Source organism: Mytilus trossulus, chromosome 1 (genome assembly GCF_036588685.1).
Source record: "Mytilus trossulus isolate FHL-02 chromosome 1, PNRI_Mtr1.1.1.hap1, whole genome shotgun sequence".
NCBI lineage: Eukaryota > Metazoa > Mollusca > Bivalvia > Mytilida > Mytilidae > Mytilus > Mytilus trossulus.
The window spans coordinates 82,130,603-82,154,032 of record NC_086373.1 but is presented as its reverse complement, the minus strand read 5'-3'; the positions used below and the strand labels follow the sequence as shown (position 1 = coordinate 82,154,032).

General features: G+C 32.9%; 2 protein-coding genes across 2 annotated transcripts; both read right to left on the bottom strand.

The window, feature by feature from the left end:
* Positions 1 to 2,083: 2,083 nt before the first annotated feature.
* LOC134687114 (homeobox protein AKR-like) lies at positions 2,084 to 6,917 on the bottom strand. The gene is made up of 2 exons (XM_063547118.1): positions 6,643 to 6,917; positions 2,084 to 3,395 (listed from the first exon to the last, which is right to left on the bottom strand). Exons 1-2 carry the CDS (start codon positions 6,668 to 6,670, stop codon positions 2,653 to 2,655), a joined length of 771 nt encoding a protein of 256 aa, XP_063403188.1. The 5' UTR covers positions 6,671 to 6,917; the 3' UTR covers positions 2,084 to 2,652.
* A 9,272-nt stretch (positions 6,918 to 16,189) lies between these two features.
* LOC134687106 (uncharacterized) lies at positions 16,190 to 23,302 on the bottom strand. The gene is made up of 5 exons (XM_063547107.1): positions 22,195 to 23,302; positions 20,719 to 20,802; positions 18,383 to 18,433; positions 17,900 to 17,952; positions 16,190 to 16,874 (listed from the first exon to the last, which is right to left on the bottom strand). The coding sequence occupies exons 1-5, from the start codon at positions 23,204 to 23,206 to the stop codon at positions 16,380 to 16,382; spliced, it is 1,695 nt and encodes a 564-aa protein (XP_063403177.1). The 5' UTR covers positions 23,207 to 23,302; the 3' UTR covers positions 16,190 to 16,379.
* Positions 23,303 to 23,430: the final 128 nt, after the last annotated feature.

The following is a 23,430-nucleotide window of genomic DNA, read 5'->3' as shown; positions in this document are numbered from 1 at the left end:
AAAAACGCCTTTTATTTAACCCTTAGTATGATTTTATCCATGTCACCCATCTTGGTTGGTGGACGTTAATCGGACACATGTTCTTAACAAGAAACACCAATACTAAGTGTGGTAAAGGTTGTTAATTTGGTCCAGTTGTTTCATAGATTTTTGTAAAAAGTTAACGGACAGCAATGACGGACACCAAGTGATGAGAAAAGATGTAATATGATTATCAACGAGACCAAAGACATCGAAGTTAATAACTACGTCATTGTTCTGCCTTCAACAATGAGAAAAATCCCTTCCACATATTACGTTGTTGTGTTCAATAATCCTCAGCAATAAAAAACGGAACTTCAATCAATAAGCACGGTTTTCACTGAAAGGAATTATTTTTTGTCACTTGTATGTTGATTGTAACAAGAATCTTAATTATATCATGAAAGGATTGATAAGGTTTCGATGCTAGTGTACAGCACTATAATTGTTTGACTTTTTTTTTTAAAGGGGGATTAAGCAAGTGCCTGGATATAACCAACAACCTTTTGGAAGCAAAGCCGACTCTCCTCTACATTGGGATTTGAGTAGAGGCTGAGCTACCTGCCACATGCAGGGTTTGTACTCATAACCTAGCTATTCAGTAAACCCACAACTCTCCCACTCATGAATACAGGATTTGTTCATACGTTAATTCGATTACTAGTATTTCAAAACATTATAATTTCAAGAAACTGGTTTCATATGACTTTAACAACTCTAATTTAAGGACAACAACTTTCATTTTAATATTACAATAGGATGACAAATAACAATTTCAAAAATATTGACCAATTTATATATCCTTTCCGACCTTTTGATCCCATCTGAGGTTTTAAAGACAATGGCAAAAAAACACAAAATGGTATTAGTTATCAATAAAGAGCAACATCTTAAGTGGTAAGAAGCATTGCATGCAAATTAAAGTTGATTTTTTAAACATAAATAAGGCCGTTAGTTTTCTCGTTTGAATTGTTTTACATTGTCTTATCGGGGCCTTTTATAGCTGACTATTCAGTATGGGCTTTGCTCATTGTTGAAGGCCGTACAGTGACCTATAGTTGTTGATGTTAGTGTCATTTTGGTCTTTTGTGGATAGCTGACTCATTGGCGATCATACCACATCTTCTTTTTTATATCAAAACAGAAACCAACTATGGGATGAACCTATTAATAAAGGTAAAACTTGATGCCCCCTCAACTATGGTGAGGGCATATAACAAGTGATTAAGTTGTCTGAAAGTTTTGATGTAAATGGATACATTTGTAGCTAGACAAGTTTCGGCCGTCTATAACAGTTTTTCCAGATGAGATAACAATTGCTATTTATCCCATGATATAAGCTTATTCTACCAAAATTGGTTCAAACTGGCTAAGTAGTCGACAGTGGATTTTCAGTCGCAATCAATTCTAGAATGGTTTGTCTCGCACTCTTGATATCCCAGATTTTTTTTTATGGATCCATCTTTATCATTTAGCTTTAGTTTTTGACATACAAGCTAAAAATTTGTAATAACATTCACCAGAATTTTTCTTCTTCTATAAATAGATCCAATCCGCTATCAAGGTTGTCCAGAATTACTATGATTGACAAATAGACATATAGGCAGAAGCAAAGATGTGACAAATTTTCATATTGAAGGTTTTTAATCAGGAAATCCTGAATATGCATGAAATATTTGCTTTAACACATTATCCTTAAAGAATCGCAGATAAACCAGCTTAAAAATATGCAAGATGAAGTACATGTATTAATTCAAACCTGCTGATTTGTCCACTTAAGGGGAGAGGGATAAAAGCCCAACAATAAATCTGATAAGCATTGAAGTCACAAGGTGAGAGCAATTTTGTAGATGTTCTAGAATGATCATACATATATACTAGTATGAAGAAAAAAAGTTATTATATCCTCAATGCTCTTCAACTTTGTATGTGTTTGGCTTTATAAATATTTTGATATGAGCGTCACTGATGAGTCTTATATAGACCAAACACGCGTCTGGCTTACTAAATTGTAATCCTGGTACCTTTAATAACTATTAATATAAATGGTTTACAATTTAGGTTGTATATATATATATTTATTTTTTTCACTGAATATACAAATCAACATAGTAAAATTACAAAAAAAAAGACTTTTAACATACATGTCCAACAGAATATCACCTATTTTTATTAGAATTTGTAAAATCCTTGTGTAACATATTGCATAGTAAAATCAATGATACAATGATTCACTACCTGCGTCTTTTTTTAAAGTATAGCAGGTCATGAACTTTAAATGCATCCAATCGTAACAAGCGAATCATATTAACAATTAAAATGTCACTTAAAATACAAAAGAGCGGGAAACATGTTTATCCAGCAAAGGTAAATATTACCTGTATAACATTTAAATGTCTACAGATGGCCTTGTAATCAATTAATATAACAGGTAAAGTGAGGCACAATAAAGAAAAAATATCCCACTTAGAAACAAAACACAGGAAGCTCTTTCTATAAAAAGAAAAAAACTAAAACATTTTTTTGTAAATACAAAGAAGTTAAAATGATTTAAATATTCATCAAATTGTATCAATATTGATTTTTTCTATAGCACATTGTTTTATACCCCTCCCCCTTTTTTCAAAAATGTCACACGGATGAATTAGACACTGATTCTGATCCTGAAGATTCCTCTTTCTTCTCCATCTGACTTATTGCAACATCTACTAACAAGAAAAATGAATTGAAATCTGAACTAGGTTTATTTACTTTGGGTTTATTCATTGTCAAGTCCACTGGGCCAGATTGCCAAAAATTATCTTCCACTTTATTGTTTTTAACTGGCGAATAACTCATTCTTGGCAATTTGGCTGCTGATACATGATCACCCTGATCGGACATAGATTCTGATTCAGAGAAAAAGTCACTTGAGGATGCTTCAAAGTCAGAAACATATCCGTCTGTTTCTGAAGATCTTGATGGAGAACTTAAACAGTCATGAGGATGCTGATCTGGTGAATTTTCTTGGTCGGATGAGAATGTTACACAGTCTAAAAGAGACTGTTTGTGTTTTCTTGTTATAGTATATTGAAGAGGATCCTGACCATCTTTCTTGATCATTTCTGGTAGAATTCTACGTCTGGCATTTATAAACCAGTTGCACACTTGTAGAACTGTCAAATTTGTGGCATTAGATAGAAAAACTTTTTCTTGATCTGATGGGTATGCATTGTATCTATGTTCATACAACCACCCTTTTAAAACACGAACTGCCTCTTTTGGTAAGTTGCCTCTTCTTTTTCTGTTGTCATTTTGCAATCCAATGGAATATTTTCTTCTTTCCTCAGAATCATAATCATTTTCCCATGGTCTTAAAAATTTCAGATCTTTGGCTGCAATTAAAAAAAATAAATAAGCAAAAACGGCTTAAAAATAAATGTGACCATTAAAAAAATCCATATTAAAACAGTCTGTGTACAGTGAAATGCTAAAAAAAATATAAGGCCACACCAATTTAATTTCTTGTTCTACGGATTTTTGGACTCCAAAAATTGGGGCGAGCGAGCGATTTGAAAATTTTAATAAAAAAATATTCAATTTGCAAATTTTTGAGGCGAAGCTTGAAAAGTAGAGGCGAGCGATTATAATTTTTTTTTGTAAACATAAAATAGTAGGTTTTGACTATATTAAAACTTGATTTATCACTTGTACTTGGACATTTCTTTAATTTCTGAAGTATTGTTTCCATATTCACAAAGAAATAATTAAATCTGGTCTATGTATGACAATGAGACAATTCTCCATCCAAGTCATATTCAGTTTGGGGGCAACCCTTAATGTTATAAATTTATCCCTTTTACATGTTTTATGAGGGATCAATATAAGTTATAATATATTTGTTTGTTCAAAAGGGTTCATATTTTCTCAAAGAACTATATATCTATCTGGTATTAAAATAAATAGTCAAAACATGTCCAAGAATTTTTGTAATATTCCTGGACTTTAACCATGTTAACACATTTACTTTAATAGTTTAATAATTATTCAAAATATTAAAGTGGACCCCTCTTTTAGAAAAAGTTGTTGAAAATATGATGCAACTCTCCTCTTTTTGAGTACAAAATTATAAGTTTTCAAAGGTTTTTTTATATAAGAACTAAACAAATTCTTGGTCATGTTGGTATTTCTATTTTCTTTTCTACATCAGTAAATGACCCCTTGTCTGAGGGTGGGTTGTTCTCAAACTGATAATAGCAAACACATGTCACAGTACGACCTTTTACACAGGGCTTTGATACAGACCAAACAGCAAGCTAAAAAGGAGCCCAAAATTATTAGCGTACACAATTCGAACAGGAAAACCAACGATCTAATATGATATCCGAACGGGAAATTACCAATGAACAACATCAACAACGATGGTGAACGACAGGCCCCTGAATCAATCAGGACAGGTGCATAAACATCCAGCGGCTATGGATAATTTTGTTTCGACAGCATACAATATAATTGCAGTTGAAGGCAAATCCTTCAGAAGTTCTTTGTACTTTATTCTAATGTTTAACAACGAACATTTGATGATAGGGAATATAAGTAAGGGGGAAAGAAACTATTTTTTTTGTTCTTAAAAGGTATTTCAGTTGTTCTAAATTTATATCGGAGCACTCCCGCTTTGGATAAATAGGTTTCATGCTAAAACAAATATTCTTACAGATATTTACACGGTGTGGTGGGGTGCTTTTATGTTTAAAATCGTTATATAAAGGTCAGACTTTGATTTTAGAAACAGATGTTGATATATTTTTGAATATTTACACACAAAAAAACGGTGCGGGAAATGGACATGATTGCATTTCCGGATGCGGGAATATAAAAAAAATAAAAAAAATCTGGATTGAAAAAAATAGGTGCGGGCGGGTCCGTCGAACTAGGAATCAAATTGGTGTGGCCTAATATATACAATTTTTTAACACATTCTATACGAAAATTCTGAACAACTCATGTGGCAGGATGGACCTGCAAAGTCTGTAAAGGGTAAACATTCCAACACCTCAATTCTGCTTTATAAATGTCCTGTTTCAAAATTTTGTCAAGTCACCAATTTTTCAGCAGTATCAGCATTTAATTAGACTATTAATGCTCTTCAAATTTTAACAAAAAAGATAATAATCCAAATGTAGCTTTGTTTATAAAATAACTTCAAATGACACCCCAGCAAGGAAATGAAATAAACAGCACAGGTATGGGGTATCAGGTCCATTCACGGATTAGATTTTCCTACTTTTATTGAAAAATATTAATAATACCTTTATTAAAGTAATGTAAATAAACTTATTCAGATATTTATATGGTACATGCATTAGTTTTTGAAATACATTTTTTTGTACATGAAAAGAATTTTGAATTACTTGCTTCTTTAATTAATTGGACATAATAATTCATTCTCACTGATTGTTGTAATAATCATCATTTTGTTTTGATAAATTAGTTAGCATGGAATGAGTAAAAAAAATCTGACATGCATGAATTTTAAAACATGGATTCATATGTTCATTATCTACTGCATGTGCATAAACTGACCGGCTAGACCTATTAAAACTGTTTACAAATATCAATAGAATAATACATTGTATTTCAGTATGGTATTATACTGAAAAGAAACTAATTATTCAGTTGCAGCAAACCATTGGCAGATCCTGGGGTTGGAACCCCCCTTTTTTTGGGCCGATCAATGCATTTGTATGGGGACATACAGTTGGAACCCCACTCCCTTTTTAAAATGACTGGATCCGCCCCTGCAAACCAAATACACACTGGTAAAATAATGAACATAGCATGTGGAACTAGACAAAATGCAGAAAGAAAAATAATTCATTGCGAATGAACCCTGGGCCAACAGAATACCAGGGCATACATAAGTTAGTGCACAGATACTCCCCCCCCCCCAAAAAAAAACTACAAAAATGTATATGGATTCATTTTACTAAAAATCCTGATTTAACATTTCATTACAAAAGCGAAATGAACAAAACATAATTTTCTTTACATTTGTACATATTGTTATCATTTGAAAAATAAAGGATGATGAAATTAAATTAAATGTTACACGTTTGTCTGTTTCTAACCACCAACTTAATGCCAATAATGGTATGCATAATCACACATGCTGATTTAGGGAAGGATCAGTACCCCATATTTGAGCTGTATATTCTTTATAACTATAAATACACAAGATTCGTAAAGACAACACATTGGCTGTCGATCCTCTCTTTCACTTGATCAAGCCTTTTTTTTTAGTAAAGACACTCTAAGCAGAGAATGTGTTGCAAGGTTGCTTCAAGTCGGTTGTTTTCGACAACGCGGGAAATGTTTTGTTTTCATCGGTGGTTCAAGAAAAGCGAGTTCTGTCAAAATAACACAAGACGCAATTGATTATAAATAGATTGATGCGACCTTCTAGTGAATAAAATGTTTCAGACAATTGCTCGTTAGCAATGTCTAGCTCAGAATATGTTGTTTTCCTTTGTTGTTTTTGTTCGACCACGTGCTCGCAAATGACAAGTCCAATGTCAACAACAATAAAGGCTAAATTTTAACAAATGCAAAACACTTACACACACTTATTCTAAAATCACTTACCTCTTTTAATTTTCAAGCTGTCATTCATTTTCAGAGTTCCAAAATAAAACAATTTCTCTGCAGAAATTTAAGAAAACACACTATCAACAACGCTTCCCTATCCACCTCGTGGTAGTATATTTGACAAACGCGGGATCACGTGTCTCATTACAATATTAGTTAACAACGTTGCGATTGGTCAAGCACCTGCGTTGCTCATTGCCATTGGATGATCTACTCTGACAGTTCGAGGCTCCAAATGTCAATTTGTGCGGGAATAAACGTCGTTTTTGACACATGCGCCGTATCTGAAAGAAGAAACTATCATGTCATGAAATGGATTGCATTCCTCCTTTTTTCTTGTTTATTTATATGTGTATATAATTATCGCTGACCCTGTAATTAACACACTATGGATACATATACAATGTAACAAATAATATATCATTTCCAAAGTTATTTGACCTATACAAAAATAATATGTTTCTGATTACGATATATTATAAGAATAATGACATCGACTGTTATGCATCAATCATTTGATTTTCTGGATTTTTTCCTGGACAAACAGTTTCTTTTTCGCCTTCAGCGAAGTCAATCTATTTAATTTTTGGCGACAAGTCGAAAACAATCTATTTCTTTCAATTTTAGCATTACATATAATGGCATCAGGTGAGTTGAGGGTGAAACAAACATGTTTTTCTCAGGGTCAAAAACAAATTATTTTTTTTCTCAAAAAACTGGAAACAAACTTTAAAAAATAAATAAATTCATAGCCGAAAATCAAATGGTTGCTGCCTTACCGGCTCAGGCTACCGTTGTTGAAAAGTTCATTGCCTCCCCCTTTTTATTCATTTGACGGTTCTTTCTTTTCCGTGTCATATATGCATCTCATTATATGAGACTACTAGAACACATTGGTTCAGTAGTCTCAAACTATATGCAAAACGATTATACTGATTTTTGTAAATTGCAGCTGCATTAGTTGGAAAAAAGGGGGGATAAGGACCTTTATCGGTAATCCGAGTTCGGTTGTTTTTAAGCTCGGGATTTCGGCATCCGGTCGCGGATTTTTTTTTCGAATTTCGGGATGTCTGGACTTTAATTTCGGGACCTCGTGATTCCCTGTTTTTAAGCCCGGGATTTCGGGATCAGCGGGCCCCCTCCGACCCCTACCGCTCTTAGATCTTACAGCGAGTTACATATATATGGAAGTGTTTAACGACCTTGACTGGCTTTTCACCCCTCGCACGGTCGGCTCGGTGCCCGAAGACGATTGGTGAGCATTTGAATATTTTGTGCCGTGGGTCAGGATTTTTCTTTTGTTGACTATTTTGTTGTTTTGTTACTTCACAACGGCTGCTTTCAGGGCCAGTTTGGTCAGCTTGGCAGCCCGCTAACCTCGATGATGGAGTACTGGTAGATGATCTCGGACGTAGTATATATATAGATGACAGGAAGCGTTATCAGGACCAAAGCCGTTAGGCAGTGAAATGAAGGTTGTATCACCCAACACCTAGGATACAGCCCTCGGACGTTAATCGGCATAACACTCCCCATGATACAATGGTTTTAGAGTGCATGTTAACGCGTGTACGTCACTACTACGTCTCTCTGTACGGCATGGATTGGTTTCTGTCATCTAAAGGAGTAAGTCGTTGAACATCTAACTGTAAACCCTCATCGAAGATAGCGGGTACAGGAGAGCTGGCCTAGCACGTCCGTTCAGCTGTAATGACTGAGACGCGACTGTAGCGAGTTACTGTCGTCTGGGTTTGAAGTTAAACGTTTAGTTGATCACGTAAAGCTTACGTAAACTGAGTGGGGTGGTATTTGATCAAGACTAGAGTATACATGTTATAACAGTCAGTATAAACGTAATTGTAATCTTGGTGGTATAGAACATATCATACATTATCAGCAAGAGGGGGCCTTCTCCACTCAGTCATGCGCAACTGATTCCCTAAATAATAACCACTTTGTTTTCCCATGCTCCCTGTAAACCAACTAGATAACCATTTTTCGACTGATACAATATTTGTCCTTGTATCCCTGAATGGACACAGCGGGAATTATGTCAGTCTAACCACATCTATATATTGATACTGCATGCCTAACTAAACGGTGCCACCCCACTCCCTTTGCTGTTACAAAACAAAACTGTAGAGGAAATAATGTTAACGGTTTTCTTATATATGCTATAGACTATATAAGCCGTATTTTTATAACTTTCCGTTTAAAAAAGTAAAATATACGAAAACGTTGCATGATCTCTTGCATGCGACGTCTACAAGATTTCAAGATTCTTTATTTCTTATAAAACCAAGTTAATGGTACAAAGAAAGATATTTTTACATATAATAACATACAGATTTTGCGCATGACAAGTTTGCACAAAACGAGCAACAAGAATGAGAGATTGGTGATCAACCTGGAGAACATACTTCTATATTGATAATTCTAATTAATTTACACAATTTTTTTGATACACGAATATATATTTTTTGAAATAAATAAAGTGCCGAATTTCAAAACATTTACTCGGCTTACATAGTAAGGTTTAAGAAAAGCTCTTCTACTTTCTGTTAGAGCTGTACAGTTTAGAATATAGTGAAATTCATCACCTATCTCTTGAGATTTTCAAAGTACACAGTACCTTTCCTGTCTATGTATTGAATATTCTTTCCTGTCTATGTATTGAATATTCTACACCATCTATAGGTAACCGATGATTTCCAGTTCTAAACCTACATAATGTTATTTTATCTTTACAAGGTAATAAGTCTAAATATTCTTCAAATTCAAAGTTTTCTTTAAACAGTTTGTAACATAATGCTTTTGGAGAAATCTCCATTTCTGAATTCCAAGTCTGCTGAAATTGGTCAAAAATCCTTTGTTTAATGCTCAACTTTAACCATTTTGGATTAAAACTTTAGTTTCTCTGATTTATTCAAATATTTGAAAATCCATATTTATTCAAGATACTTTTTATACAAATCAACCATTCGAAAGTGAATCCACTATCTACGTTAACTTTATAAATATATCTATATAGAGTATTTGTAATTTTACTATCGGAACTGTTTACAGAAATCTACTTTTAAACATGCGAGATTTAGTCTGTCACAAAAACTAATTTCGTACAAAATGCATAATATACACGGACTGTTGTCAAATTATCCATTAAAACGGTGAAGAAATGAAACAATGCATCTATTATCACACTTTACAAATGTGTTGTCAAGCATAGGCATATTTTAAACTACTCCTAATTTCAGAATCTTGGTTCCTTTGAGCCGGATCCGTTCAAACTCATTTTCTTTGATTCAGTCTGGATTCAAAACTAATTGTGAACCTATATAGTAACGATAAGGATACGTTTACAAGATTATCATAAAATGGAAACTTTCAGTTGTTTGTTTCTTAAATAAACGTAGCTGAAAACACTGTAAAATAAACGGTGCAAGTTTTATATATGTTAAACCTTCACATCACATGGCTGTGCCCGGTGCACATACAATGCGAATTTTATGTTCAATGTGTATTTTAGAAAAGTGTATCTATATACAATTTATATTTGAAGTGTTTTACAATGCCAGGAAAACGATTTGTCTTAAAGTACAATCTTTAAAGGAATTATGTCAGTACTTTAATGTTTTTATACATATTAATACTGGAATGTGCGTTTGTCCGGTTACAAAGTGCCGACAACTATATGTAGTTTTTGCAACGGACCCTTGTCGCGAATATGCTAAAAACATGGAAAAAAGAAGGGAGCTGGATTATATATATTCATCTAACTTCAGAAGGCCAGGTTGCTCGATATATATGTGTGTGTCATGATCTGTCTACCTAACATTTTAGATGGACAGCCCCTCTCACACTCTTTTGCACCAACAAGATTTGTCCAATTCCTAATCACGAGGAGAGTAAGTACAAACGAATGTAGATATATAACACAAGACTAGTCCAATGGTCAAAATTAAGGTGTTATAAGTCTCTGCTATCAAGAGACTTAAATGGTAGAAAGGAAACCTATTATATAAGAAAAAGATTTCGATAAAATTTAAACAAACTCTCTTTTTTCTATGAAAAAGTACGTTCAAAATTCATTTCATTAAACTTGATTGCATTCACGATAATCATCCATTTTTTTTTAAAATGAAAAATGTATTTCATTCAATTTGATTGCCGGACTGTTGTATTCACGATAATGTCCATATCTATTCTGATCCTATGTCTGTAATATAACAAGTCTGGTGACATCTTGTGAAATACAGATGTCGCAACACCATAAATGACACATGTTACTAAGGCACTGGCAGGTTCTGCAGTTCATTCGGAATATATTCGACAATGATTTGTATTGATTGAGCATAAAGTTTGTTTTTCTTTGTTCCGTTTGTAGTTGTTGTAGAAAAAAATGAATAATAGATATCTGAAAATTGATCCATAGATCTTTTTCAAATTTTATTATTTTGTGACAATTAAACTACACTTCTCTTATGTGGATATCGATATTTCCACTCCAGTGGATGCATCATTAAAAAGTACAATTTAATGTAGTTCATAAATTTTACAACATTTTTTTAAATACTATTTACATTTTTGTAGAAATGTCTGATGATTATTTTCTGTAATAACATGGTAGCATATCACAATGTATTTGTAATAAACAATGGTTTAAATCCTTGAAATAAAGAAAATTGTACAACGAAAAATGAGCTTGTCAACTTCATATGTGAATAAGTCAAGTTGCAACTGTCACATAATTTAAGTATCTTTTATTGTTCAAATATTTAATCGCTAAGAAGATATAAGTTTTAATCCTTGTTTGAGAGGTTCACAGATCAACGTCCATTGTATGTTTTCTTGACAAGATAGGACAGTTTCAAACACATGTTAGTTGTCTCAGCGGTATTTATTTACTCAAGCAGAGAACGAAACATTCGGTGTTGATAAGCTATCTAATTGTTAAGTAAACTTTGAGATTAATTGATAAATATTTGATAACACCTGCTCTTTTTAATTCGCATTGATAATGCATAATTAGTCTTCACAGGTAAAGCCGGAAACAAAATGACATTTCTTTGAACATTTAGCGCAGTACGTTTATCCCCCTTTTTAAGTGGGTTAATATTCCTGCGGCACTGTGAGAATGGAAGAAATTATTTAAACACGTGTCATTAGAACTCGTATTTAATGTACATTGATTGCATTGACAGCAAGGTTGTTACTTCTGGACTGTATACTAGTAGTGACGATTATGGAGACGACTTATTTTATTGTTTCGAACGGATCCGTGTTCCAGCCTCTAAAAACGAAAAAAAAAATAAACCGACGAGAAATATGTATCCGTGACTTGGTGTAAGATTTTAAATGCACAGAATGTGAAAAAATCAGTAACAGTGGGAAATGATTTACCGTCAAGTACTGTGTTACCAAAAATGAAAGGAGTGTTAATAAAAGACAATAAACTTAATAGGAAGCTGGATAAGTATAACAATGCGGATATACGGCATATCTTCGTACGAGTTTCAGCAAAGAGCAGAACCCATATGGAATACCACAATATGGCAAAATGTGAAACATTACAAACTAAAAAAAAAGCGGCCTGATTTATACTACAGCAATGAACAAAAATATATGACTGACAACTACTAAGAAAACGACTCAATGACATGTTACTTTGTGTAAGTCAAATCACACATGATAATTACGTAAGAATATGACGGAGGTTTGACATGATTGTTAGCACTCAACCCTCACATAACCCGATAAGCTATATGGGACAACCTCGGAACAACCAACACAAAAACAAACGTAAAATCATGTAGTTGGAAAGGGCATTCTTTGTGTTTTCTTCATTTTCCCGAATGTTTTCACCATCCTTGTTTTTACATTTTATTTGGTACACACGTAAGATTGGCCTCGAATAATACAGAGGAAGAGATCATACTAACCCTGTTGACACACCTAGTCTATTGAGAGTTCGTGGTATTGACGGTTTTATCAACTCAATATGTTGACAGTTGGTATTTAATAGAAAAATAATACGGGCTACACAGTTATCTAAGAGCAAGGGGCTCTCATATTGTCCCCGAATCTCTATCGACGGCTAAGCTGGGAGTACCCTATCATTTAGAGCCTGCATGGCATTTAATATGTCGACAATGCACATATATTGTCTAATCTTGCAAATTACGCTCGGCATTTTAAGGTTTATTTTTCAAAAAAGAAAAACTGCTATCTCTGATTTTTCAAAGAAATCATACTTTAAACGCGGACCACGAAAGCAGGGACACACAAGAAATTGGCAAACCAAAATAAATATCCATAATACCGTTTGCTCAATATGGAAGCGGAGAAACTTTATTTGTTCATGTACAAGTAAAAATCCGAGAGTACTATAACGTTATAGTAGTCCATATGAATAGTACAAATAAAGATCAAAAACATATTTGTGTACCTGTTGTACAATTGTTTGATTGCAGGATAAATTAAAGAATATAATATAAACTGAACATATAAAAGAGACAAATAAAACATAAATAAAAAACAACTTCCGCATACGTGTAGATTATTAATTATGAATAATGTTGTAAGACTGAATCAATATGATTAATACACAAAGTTATATACACAATATCATGCATAGCTGTATAAGGAAAAAGATTTAGCTAGATGAAATTTATAAAGCCAAATGATCATATACAATCCTAGAAAAAAGCGTCATAAAACAACACTATAGATAGATCACAGAGGACTTTAGGCTTGTTTGATATTAAAGTGGAGTTTTTTGTTTGTTTGTTTTTGAAAATAAACTGGCTATTAGTTTTCTCAATTGATTTTTTTCTCACTTTTTTCATGTCGGAGCCTTTTAGACCAGACTATACGGTATAGGAATTTTTGCATTGTTGAAGGCCGTGAGGTTAAATATAGATTTAATTGCTTACATCCACATCATATCAACTTAATTCGGTGGATATATAAACATGAAGTTGTCTCACTGGTAATCATACGTAAAAAAATAAGTAATGAAGATTCAAAATGTCTGTAAATGAAGTTGTAAATGGCTTATTCTCTTTTAGTTTAATCTATATATATCATAAATGGGGAATGTGTCCATAGAAAACAGATGCCCCGCTTGCATATAACGTTATAAAGTGACATAACTCAAGACCCTTACCCAAAATGTGTACTTAAATTGATCTGAGTTTTGTGTACATAAGCATTGTGTATCAGTTTTATAACATTTGTTGATGCAAACTTTAACAAACTGTATAGGGGTATAACTTCAGAAAAGTAGAAGTGAAGCCACCAAAATTAAAACTTAACCTGTGATTTGTGGCAATAAGCACCAATCAAATCAAATTCTTTATTTCCTAATCACACAGGCATATTTGGGCATTACAAAATTTATCACGATTCTTCAAACTTTCATATCAATCTCTCTCACTCCGCTCTCTCTGAATATGTTTATGAATATTAGATACAGTACATTAGAACAAACACAAAAGCCATAATATAATTATTTATCATACAAATTCAGATAGTGAGTAAAGAGAGATAACTCTGATTGTTGAAATAAACATTTTCCTATTACCATGTAGATATAATCATTACTAGAACCCACCCGCGAAATCGTGGGCATATTAAGCTTGTAAACTGTTGTAGGATGAGTTTTTGTAAAAGATATTATGACTGGAGAATTTCATATAAGGTATCAAAAGCCCTCTCCCTTTTTTCCAAAGTCCGTCATGTGTTTCTTTTCTGTTACATTAATTTTTTTCGTGTTTCTGGTCTTATACCACATTTATTCTTCCCCTTTGCTACAATGCATTTTTTGGTAAAAGTCAAATTAAATTAATATTTTTCACCGCTTCAAACATGAAATAAATGAAACTGCGTATAGACCATTATTATTCTAATAAAATGTGCTTTTAGGACAATCCATCAGTGCTTTTCCCTTTGAGAGCCCTATTAACATGCCAATGGTAGGATTTGAATCTCGTATAAATGACTAAGGCTCATTTGAGGGGAAGTCTGAGAGCTTCAAACTTGAAATAAATGAAACTTATAGACCATTATTATTCGAATAAAATGTGCTTTTAGGACAATCCATCAGTGCTTTTCCTTTTGAGAGCCCTATTAACATGATTTGAATCTCGTTTAAATGACTAAGGCTCATTGAGGGGTGGTCTGAGGGGCCCTGTTTATGGAATTATGTTTTCTAGTCTGTTCATCCGTTCGTTAGTTCGTCCGTCCCTCTCTCCGGCTTCAGGTTAAAGTTTTCACTTACAACGATACGTTTTTATACCCCATTTATGGGAATTATGTTTTCTAGTCTGTTCGTTTGTTCGTTCGTACGTCCGTCTGTCCCGCTTCAGGTTAAAATTGTCGAGGTAGTTTTTGATGAAGTTAAAGTCCAACATGTCGAAACTTAGTAAATATGTTCCCTAGAAAATATAATTCCCATAAATTGGGCATAAAAATATTTTGTTGAAAATGGAAGTAGTGATTTGGCCAAAATGAAAGTAGGGTAAAGATTAGAGGGAGGCAGGACTTTTTCGTGACATCGGGATCGGGTGTTTTTGAACTTGGGATTTCGGGATTGATCTTGACGGGATGCGGAAATATTTTTTTTTAAATTTCGGGTTGTCGGGATATGAATTACGTAAAAATACGCACCTCTGGGTTTCATGTTTTTAAGCCCGGGATTTCGGGATCAGGGCCCCTCAGACCACCCCTCAAATGAGTCTTAGTCATTATACGAGATTCAAATCCTACCATGCATTGGTATGTTAATATGGCTCTCAAAAGGAAAAGCACTGATAGAAGCACATTTTATAAGAATAATGATGATCTATAAGCAGTTTCATTTATTTTATGTTTGAAGCGGTTCAAATTTTTAATTTAATTTGACGTTACCAAAAATGCATTGTAGCAAAGGGGAAAAATAACTGAGGTATAAGGCCAGAAACACGAAAAATAATTGAATTTAACAGAAAGGAAACAAATTACGGACTTTCGAAAAAAAAAGGGAGAGGGCTTTTGATATACCTTATATGAAATTCTCCAGTCATAATATCTTTTACAAAAATACATCCTACTACAGTTTACAAGCTGTATCATGTGCCCGCGATTTCGCGGGTGTGTTCTAGTAACTTTTAAACGTTAAAATGGACTGCTTAAAATTTTGAATGCCTTTGCAAATATTTGAATACTTAATTTTCATCTTCGAAATTAAGTGCCGACTTCTGTCATATAATTTTTCGCAAAAAAATTTAGACCCCGCTGTTTAATAACTCGGTATTATTAAGTATATATATGCGTTGTTGGTTTTTTTCGAGACAGAGAGGGCCGATTAATTTTAATCTGTTATTTTGTATGGCATCTATCGACCAGTAGCGACTAGTCTTTGTTTTTTTTTTATTCCAGATGCTGCGTGCTCAATAAAAAAAGCAGCAGCAATTAGTTGTTTCTTAAGACAACTGAATATGAGTATTATTCGCTTAGTCTATGTAAAAAAGTGTGCTTTTAAAAAAATGCGGTCTATTAAATTAAGCCCATAAGCAGATAAGGATTGTTTGGTTAATGATCTTTCAAGAGTGTATACGTACGGACGCAAAACTTAACACTTTCCGTTACATAAAAAAAAATAATTAAATTTTTCATTTGATGATTATAATATATTTATGTTGCGTTTTTCTTTTCATGTTGATATTTAGCTATTATATGGTAGAAACATTGTTTTCTCATTTAAATATTGGTCTCCATCCGTTTTTAACACTTTGTACTTTAATTAAATCTACAGGCCGTAAATTGAACGGTTCACTCTGCAGTTGTTCATCAGATAAACTTCCAAATATATTACCATCAAAGGCTTCTTTTTCACATAAATCTGCTAAAATGTCTAATTTACAAAATCTAAAACAAGCAACAAGTTCTTCAACTGACATATCTTTTAAACCTTCATCATTAAGAAGTCCTGCATTGAGCTTAGGTGGAACTGCCGACGTTGGATTAACAACCAAAACAGGTTTAGCCGTTGTATCACATATTTCAGTATATTCTCCGTCATCCAAATCGCCTATATATTTTAAGTTTTTCTCGTATTTTTGTTTAACTCCACTCCTGCAACTTGGACGATCCTTTCCCATTTCTTTTCCGCTACTTGTATTATACGATGATTGAGCGAAGATATTTTTCAAGCTAGATGGAAATTTCCTCCCAATTGAACCAACTAGTTTCTGAAATATTAAAAAAAGACAGGTGGGAGTTGATTTAACTATTATAATAATAGTATAGTTATTACAAGACACCATGTTGTCGTACAGATGAGTGTTTGGTGCAGTGGTGTTATTGTGTCAATTCTTTAACTACTAATACTAGTACTATAAATGACAAATAGTTGCAAATCTATTATCATTTAAATTATTCGGTGAAATTCTACAAATCATAGAAACGATACGGGTTAAAGAAGAGGCTATCATGTTTAATTATTTTTGTAAAGGTTGTAAATTATAAAAAGATACCACATTCATAAAAATAAGGAGATGTGGTATGATTGTCAATGAGATGACTGCAAATTTTTTTTTTAAATGGCGTGACGCTGAAAAATCTACGGAAAACAATGCGAACAGCCCAGTATAAATCTGAAGTATCAAAAGTATACAAAGATTTATAATTACATTAGATGTTAGTTTCATTATAATACGTTATTCTGAAGTTGGCTAACTGCACATCACATGTTATTCCGTAAACAATTGCATTAGACAATAAAATTTAGCATGCATGATGACATTGTCAAGATTCTTTATTTCTTAAACTCCATAAAGATACAATGGTACAAAGAAGTTCATCAAAAGTCATATAACATAACACAAACACGAGGTCCCACATTAAAGTGCACAGGTGAATTAAATAAAACTGGACAAAATCGGGTTTTCATGATCCTAGCTAAAAATGTAATTATAAGTATTGAATGCTTATTTTTGTAACTTTATAGGGTGACCGTGCACGGTACATTTTTAGAATGAAGCGCTACAAAATGTACTTCGGTCAACGCTTTTACACCCCAATAAATTTACAAAAAGAAGCATTCAATTCTTAAATATAACTTCATTCAAATTATTGAATGCGATCGAACTAGGGTAATTTTCATATAACATAATGCCATGTCTAGTTTTCTTTACTAGGTACGCAGTATTTGAAGAACAATTTAGAAGTAAAAAATAATCTTGTTATGAGCAATGATAAAAAAAACATACATTACCTTGACTTTTGATTTTTGAGTCGTTTCTCTTTTGTAAAATATCTCCTGTGTACCTGGAAAATTCAAATTTGATTAATCTGAAGCTAGTTTAGAACCAAAATTCAAGAAATTTGTTTTAAATAAGGTCAGCTGATCTGAGCTCAGTATTGACATTTACAATTCCCTCAATCGCATAACGAAAATTGGAGCTTTACTGTTTCGAGTAATAAGTACATTTTTCAGAAACAATGTTATAAGAATAAATTTTAATGATCAAGATGTTCCAATCAGATTACTGGTAATTGATTTTTCATAATGCACAGCATTCAAAACCATAGGAGCATTATTTAACGATAAGATTACTTTCCTTCCTGTTTTGACCATTTGGTTTATCACCAATAACATACTGTTTTCTAATGATTTGTCTTTGGGTTGCAATGTAAGCTGAAGACAGATATAATAGAATAGGGCCTAAAGATAATTAAAAAGTGAAAATTAATTTACCTGACTCATCCATTACTTCGTAATCATCGGTGTCATCATCACCCTTTTTGTCTAAAAAATATAATTTGTTAATATAAAAAAGAAGATGTGGTATGATTGCCAATGAGACAACTATCCACAAAAGACCAAAATGACACAAACATTAACAGTTATAGGTCACCGTACGGCCTTCAACAATGAGCAAAGCCCATACCGCATATAGTCAGCTATAAAAGGCCCCGATAAGACAATGTAAAGCAATTTTGCCGTTATATACCAGAATGCTTTTGTTTTTGCGACGAAAAATAAAGATAATATATTATTTGTAAATTCATTGTTTTTGATTGAGGTTAGAGGTGAGAGTTTTGTTTTGTTTTGTATTAAAGAACTCACTGTGACTTTGAGATGAAGAACAGCAATAAAAACATTGCTGCTTTGCTTTTTGTTTGTTTTTGTTTGTTGTACATGTACTGATTTTGTGTCATGGATCATAGATACCCCATATTTTTTGTTTAAATATAAATGTTCGTTACTGCTGTTGTTTAATTTTCTACATAAACGAGTCAATTGAAGGTTTCATATTGTCATTTTTGTTAGATTCTTTTTTGCTCGTCAATCTTTAACAGATTTCAAGATAATAAGCAAATAACGTGAACGTCGTTAGCATTATATTGTGATTTAAAGATATTATAATTTAATCAAAGTACTGAAGTACTGAACATCGGGTGACCACAAGAATGGTCAAAAGCACTTGTCACAAAAAAAAAATCATAACTTTATACCTGAAACTGAGGTTAATGTCTAGAGATATATTTTTTCCTAGACAAGTCCAGTCGTGAAAGATGAATAAATGTCAGGAAATTCAACTTCAGCGTAATTATAATAACTATTATATTTTAGTGATACAAATCAGGATACACAAGTTTTTTGTTATATATTTTTTTATACAACAGTTACATATAAAAAAGAAGACGTGGTATGATTGCCAATGAGAAAACTCTCCACAAGTTTATATCTGTAATGTTCATACATTTGTAATATATCATTATATTCTACTATTCTAATAATAGTGCAGTGTAAGTAAAAGGTGGACACTCTTCTTTAAAAGATTGGATATATGAGTAGGAGTTCATATTTTCCCGCAAAAAACAATTACAGAGTTACCGGTCCTTGCCGGGATCCTGAGATATTCTTCTGCATGCTTCAACACAATTTTTCGGTACGTGTGCATTTATATTATCAATGATTTTTTACTTATATATATATAAATTTTATATATATTTATAGATGTATTGACAGTATTTATATTAACACATACAGTAATAGAACACAAAGTGGGGGAGGGGGAACCAACAAACGGACAAATATGGCTGTATTTACATGCCAAAAATTACTCCGAGTACAGACTTACCTGTGAAGTTGGAAAAGTTCTAATGCCTGGCATCCACTAGATATAATAAAATAAAATGCATTTTTTGTTTCAGAAAGATAAAATCTCTCTTGGATTTTGATGGGCATTTTTTTTCCTTCATGCAAAAGGTGTGAAAATTGACTAAGTTGTGGTACAACTATGAGATGCTCCCTCAGGTAAAAAACCGGTTTGTATTGTTTTCATTGTCCTTAATTGACATGGACAAGAAGTATCTTCACAACTATAGGTGAATTAAAGAATACTGTTACATGTAATGCAGGGCAAGCTCATAATGAGTTGTCACATACATAGTTTTAATGGCATCGATATTTGTACACTTAAGATACATGCAATTAACTGAAACTCGAAAATCAATATATTTTATAAAAAATCAACATGAGCTTGCTTACCCTGCATTACATGTAATAGTATTCGTCCATACCAATTTTAAGCAAATTAAGTAGTCTTGCAGGCCTGCAGATTTTTTTGAAAATTTAGTGTTCACCCCAAGAACCGGTTTGGCCACAACATAACAATTTCAAGTTTATTTACAATTTATACAGTTTGTATATGTAAAGTATGTTTAAATGAACATATGTTCTCATAGTTTATGACTTTATTCATTATAGGTTGAACAATATAGGCAAAGTTTAGATGTTTATGAAGTGTCCTATATTTTGACTTTAGTGGAACCTTAAAATGGGCCTTCAACAATTCAAACGAGAAAACGGACTTTATATTATATAGTATATTATTTTGTCTTTGGTGAAATGAAGAGTGTAAGAGTTGTCTTGTTATATATAGACTGCACTCAACGATCGATAAGGATTAGACCTATTACCATGTTATGGTCTTTACACAGCTTCCGCCATGATTGTCAATTGCTGATTGACACCTTTATTAAGTCTACAAGAACAGTTTGTTCAAATTTGATCCACAATATTACCTGACATCATTATGTAGCCATCGTCTTTATCTCGCATTCTTGGAATTGTCATTGCTCTTTGCAAATTTGTCGGACGAGCTTCAACTGGAAAAATAAAAGTGCAGATATTGGAAGATAGACAAATATATGGATATGACAGTTGTTATCAAGTCGTTTGATGTGTTTGAGCTTTTTGATTTTGTTATTTGATTAGGGACTGTTTTGAAATTTCCTCGGAGTCCCTTTTCTATATAAAAGTGGTAAAACATTAAAACATACAATGCTTTAGGACTGAGAATGCGTGATTGAGTGTTATTTTGGATGTGAATGAAATTTTGTGTGCATCTAAACACCCAGGGAACTACATCTGAATATAGAAAAAATATTTTAATGGCAATGATACCATTAAAGATAACTTACACAATTTAATAATTCAGCTTACAAATGTATAGGATGTATGGAAAAAGCGAAAAAATGCATTCGAAAACTAAAAGACGCAATTACTTGAGTAAGGGCAAATCTTTTAAAATATGGTGAATATGATCCATTGGTCAATATATATTTTCCTTGAAATTGCACTAACAATGTTGGCATTATTACCCCTACCTGAACTGTTTACTTTAACAAATTTTGCACAATCATGCTATCATTTTAAAAACTTTTATAGGTAGAATGTAACTTTATAAAGCCAACATTACCTCTAAGGCTTAATAAAACGTCATGACAGTAAACAAAAATTGACCCTTATATGAGTTATTTCCCTTAAATGAAACTAATGCTTCATTAATTTGATGTGTCTGCAGTGCTTTTCTGTAGTTATCTTAACCAGGAACACATAAACCCAAGACATTGAAATTCAAGGATTATAAACACATCAATACTTAAAATGATATTTGATCAAAATGATCCAAAGCTACCTTAATTGCTTGAGGGAGTTTGATCCAAACTTTTTTAAAAAGAATATCAGAAACCAAAAGATAGATCAAAGATGATTTTTACCCATTTTTTGTGTGGTTTTGGCTATAATGAGAACATTAAACATTATTTTAAAATGACTGGTAATATAAGCAACACATATGTCAACCTTTTTTCGTAATGTCAACTTCATCTAGGAGTAACTGCAAATGTAAGTTGGAAGCACTTAGGTCATACATAAGTTATGGTGCTCTGAATAAGGATTTGTACATTTTTTTTCGTCTGGTGTTTATAATCTTGATAATTGCAAAAATAGATGAAAAAAACTCTTAATCAGTAAAGATAACCTGCTGGACTACGATCTGCCAATTATTGTGATTTTAGATTAATGTTATTCAAAAATGTATTCGATTCTATAGTTGTAGCAACAATCCCATCTTCGACGACGATTCAGGATCCAATGGAGCCTATAGTTTTATATTTCATTTATAGTTTACGCTATATACGTATGAAATGCCACAAGTTGTCTATTTCTCTTTTACGTTTTCTTAAGTATCCAATTTATAAAATTTTAACATATACCTGAACTCTGCCTTCTAGGAGGAAGTTTTGGAGGTGGCACGGAATATGGCACTTCTTCTCTGATCTTCAGATTTATCATGGGTCTTGGCTTTTTAACCATATCAACATACAGCATGCTATCAACAGCTGACATATCCTGGCTTTGTGAAACATTTGTTGATAGTAAAATTTCATAATCCTTGTCGCTTTGATTGATGGCAAGATACACTTCCAGTTCTCTCACGATTTCTCCGTTTGTAGGCAACATGATAACACTTCTCTGTACAAACTTTCCCTCATCCCTCTGTGATGTCTGCGGCTTACTATGGCCTACAACAACTTCTTCGGTAATGAATCCCAAAAGTGTCAAACTACCAGTAAATGTGCAGATATTGGGTAGTGCTTCATCAAGATTTGTTGTAAATAATTTCTGTACCTCTTCATCGACAAATGTTACAGTTTGAGGTAAAGGAAAGCGATCAATCACCTCTTTTATGGTGTACTGATTAATGTCTGGTTTGGAAGTAAGGTTGTATTGCCCTGATGTTGAAATGACTAAAAGCTCACCAGTTTTCACATCCGTGCAAACTAAACCTATTCCATCAAGAAATCTATCAAGTTCAAGACCGTCTCCTTTTTCAACTGTTCTTGCTGAAAAACGTTCTGTTGTTCGTGATGTAAAAGCCTCGATCACAGTTACATACCGCGGAAAAACTTTTATTAACTCTTCAACAGAATGAAAAGCTTCTTCCTTCGATCTTACTCCTGTAATTGTAACTTTCCCTTTGTATTCAAGCGGAATAAATATCTCTTCTATTTTTTTATTTTTTGATGATAAAACATCAGCTCTCACCTTTTGAATGTACTTATGACAATCCAGCCTTATTAGATCACCCGGAGAAAATGATTCGCTATCATTGTTATAAAACCCTGTTGCCACTTTAACGAGAATAGGCAGTTTCTCATCTCTGATTATTTCTTTGAGGGGTGCTGATTTTTCCGACCACTCAATTGTTTCTTCTGTTGATTCCATTGCATTATTTACATAAATACAGATATTGCTTCCTGGTGCAACATAATGCGCACTTTCTAGCAATGTGTAATTTTAAGATATTTAAAATATCGACATTGGCCGTTATTCAACCATAATGTTTTATAAAAAATATCACCTTGTTGCAATTGACCGACTACCTATTTTTAGCAATCCCTTGAATAGAGGTATTATGCCGCATATACAAATTAACTGCATTTATAAAA

What these genes read in the sequence shown, in the direction of transcription:
- LOC134687114 (XM_063547118.1), bottom strand. Translation starts at nt 6,670, where the DNA reads ATGAATGACAGCTTGAAAATTAAAAGAG. An exon ending in CAGCTTGAAAATTAAAAGAG is followed by an intron (nt 3,396 to 6,642) that starts GTAAGTGATTTT and finishes TTTTAATTGCAG; the next exon opens with CCAAAGATCTGAAATTTTTA.
- LOC134687106 (XM_063547107.1), bottom strand. Translation starts at nt 23,206, where the DNA reads ATGGAATCAACAGAAGAAACAATTGAGTGGTCGGAAAAATCAGCACCC. An exon ending in TCCTAGAAGGCAGAGTTCAG is followed by an intron (nt 20,803 to 22,194) that starts GTATATGTTAAA and finishes TTATTTTTCCAG; the next exon opens with TTGAAGCTCGTCCGACAAAT. An exon ending in CTCAAAAATCAAAAGTCAAG is followed by an intron (nt 16,875 to 17,899) that starts GTAATGTATGTT and finishes TTAATATTTCAG; the next exon opens with AAACTAGTTGGTTCAATTGG.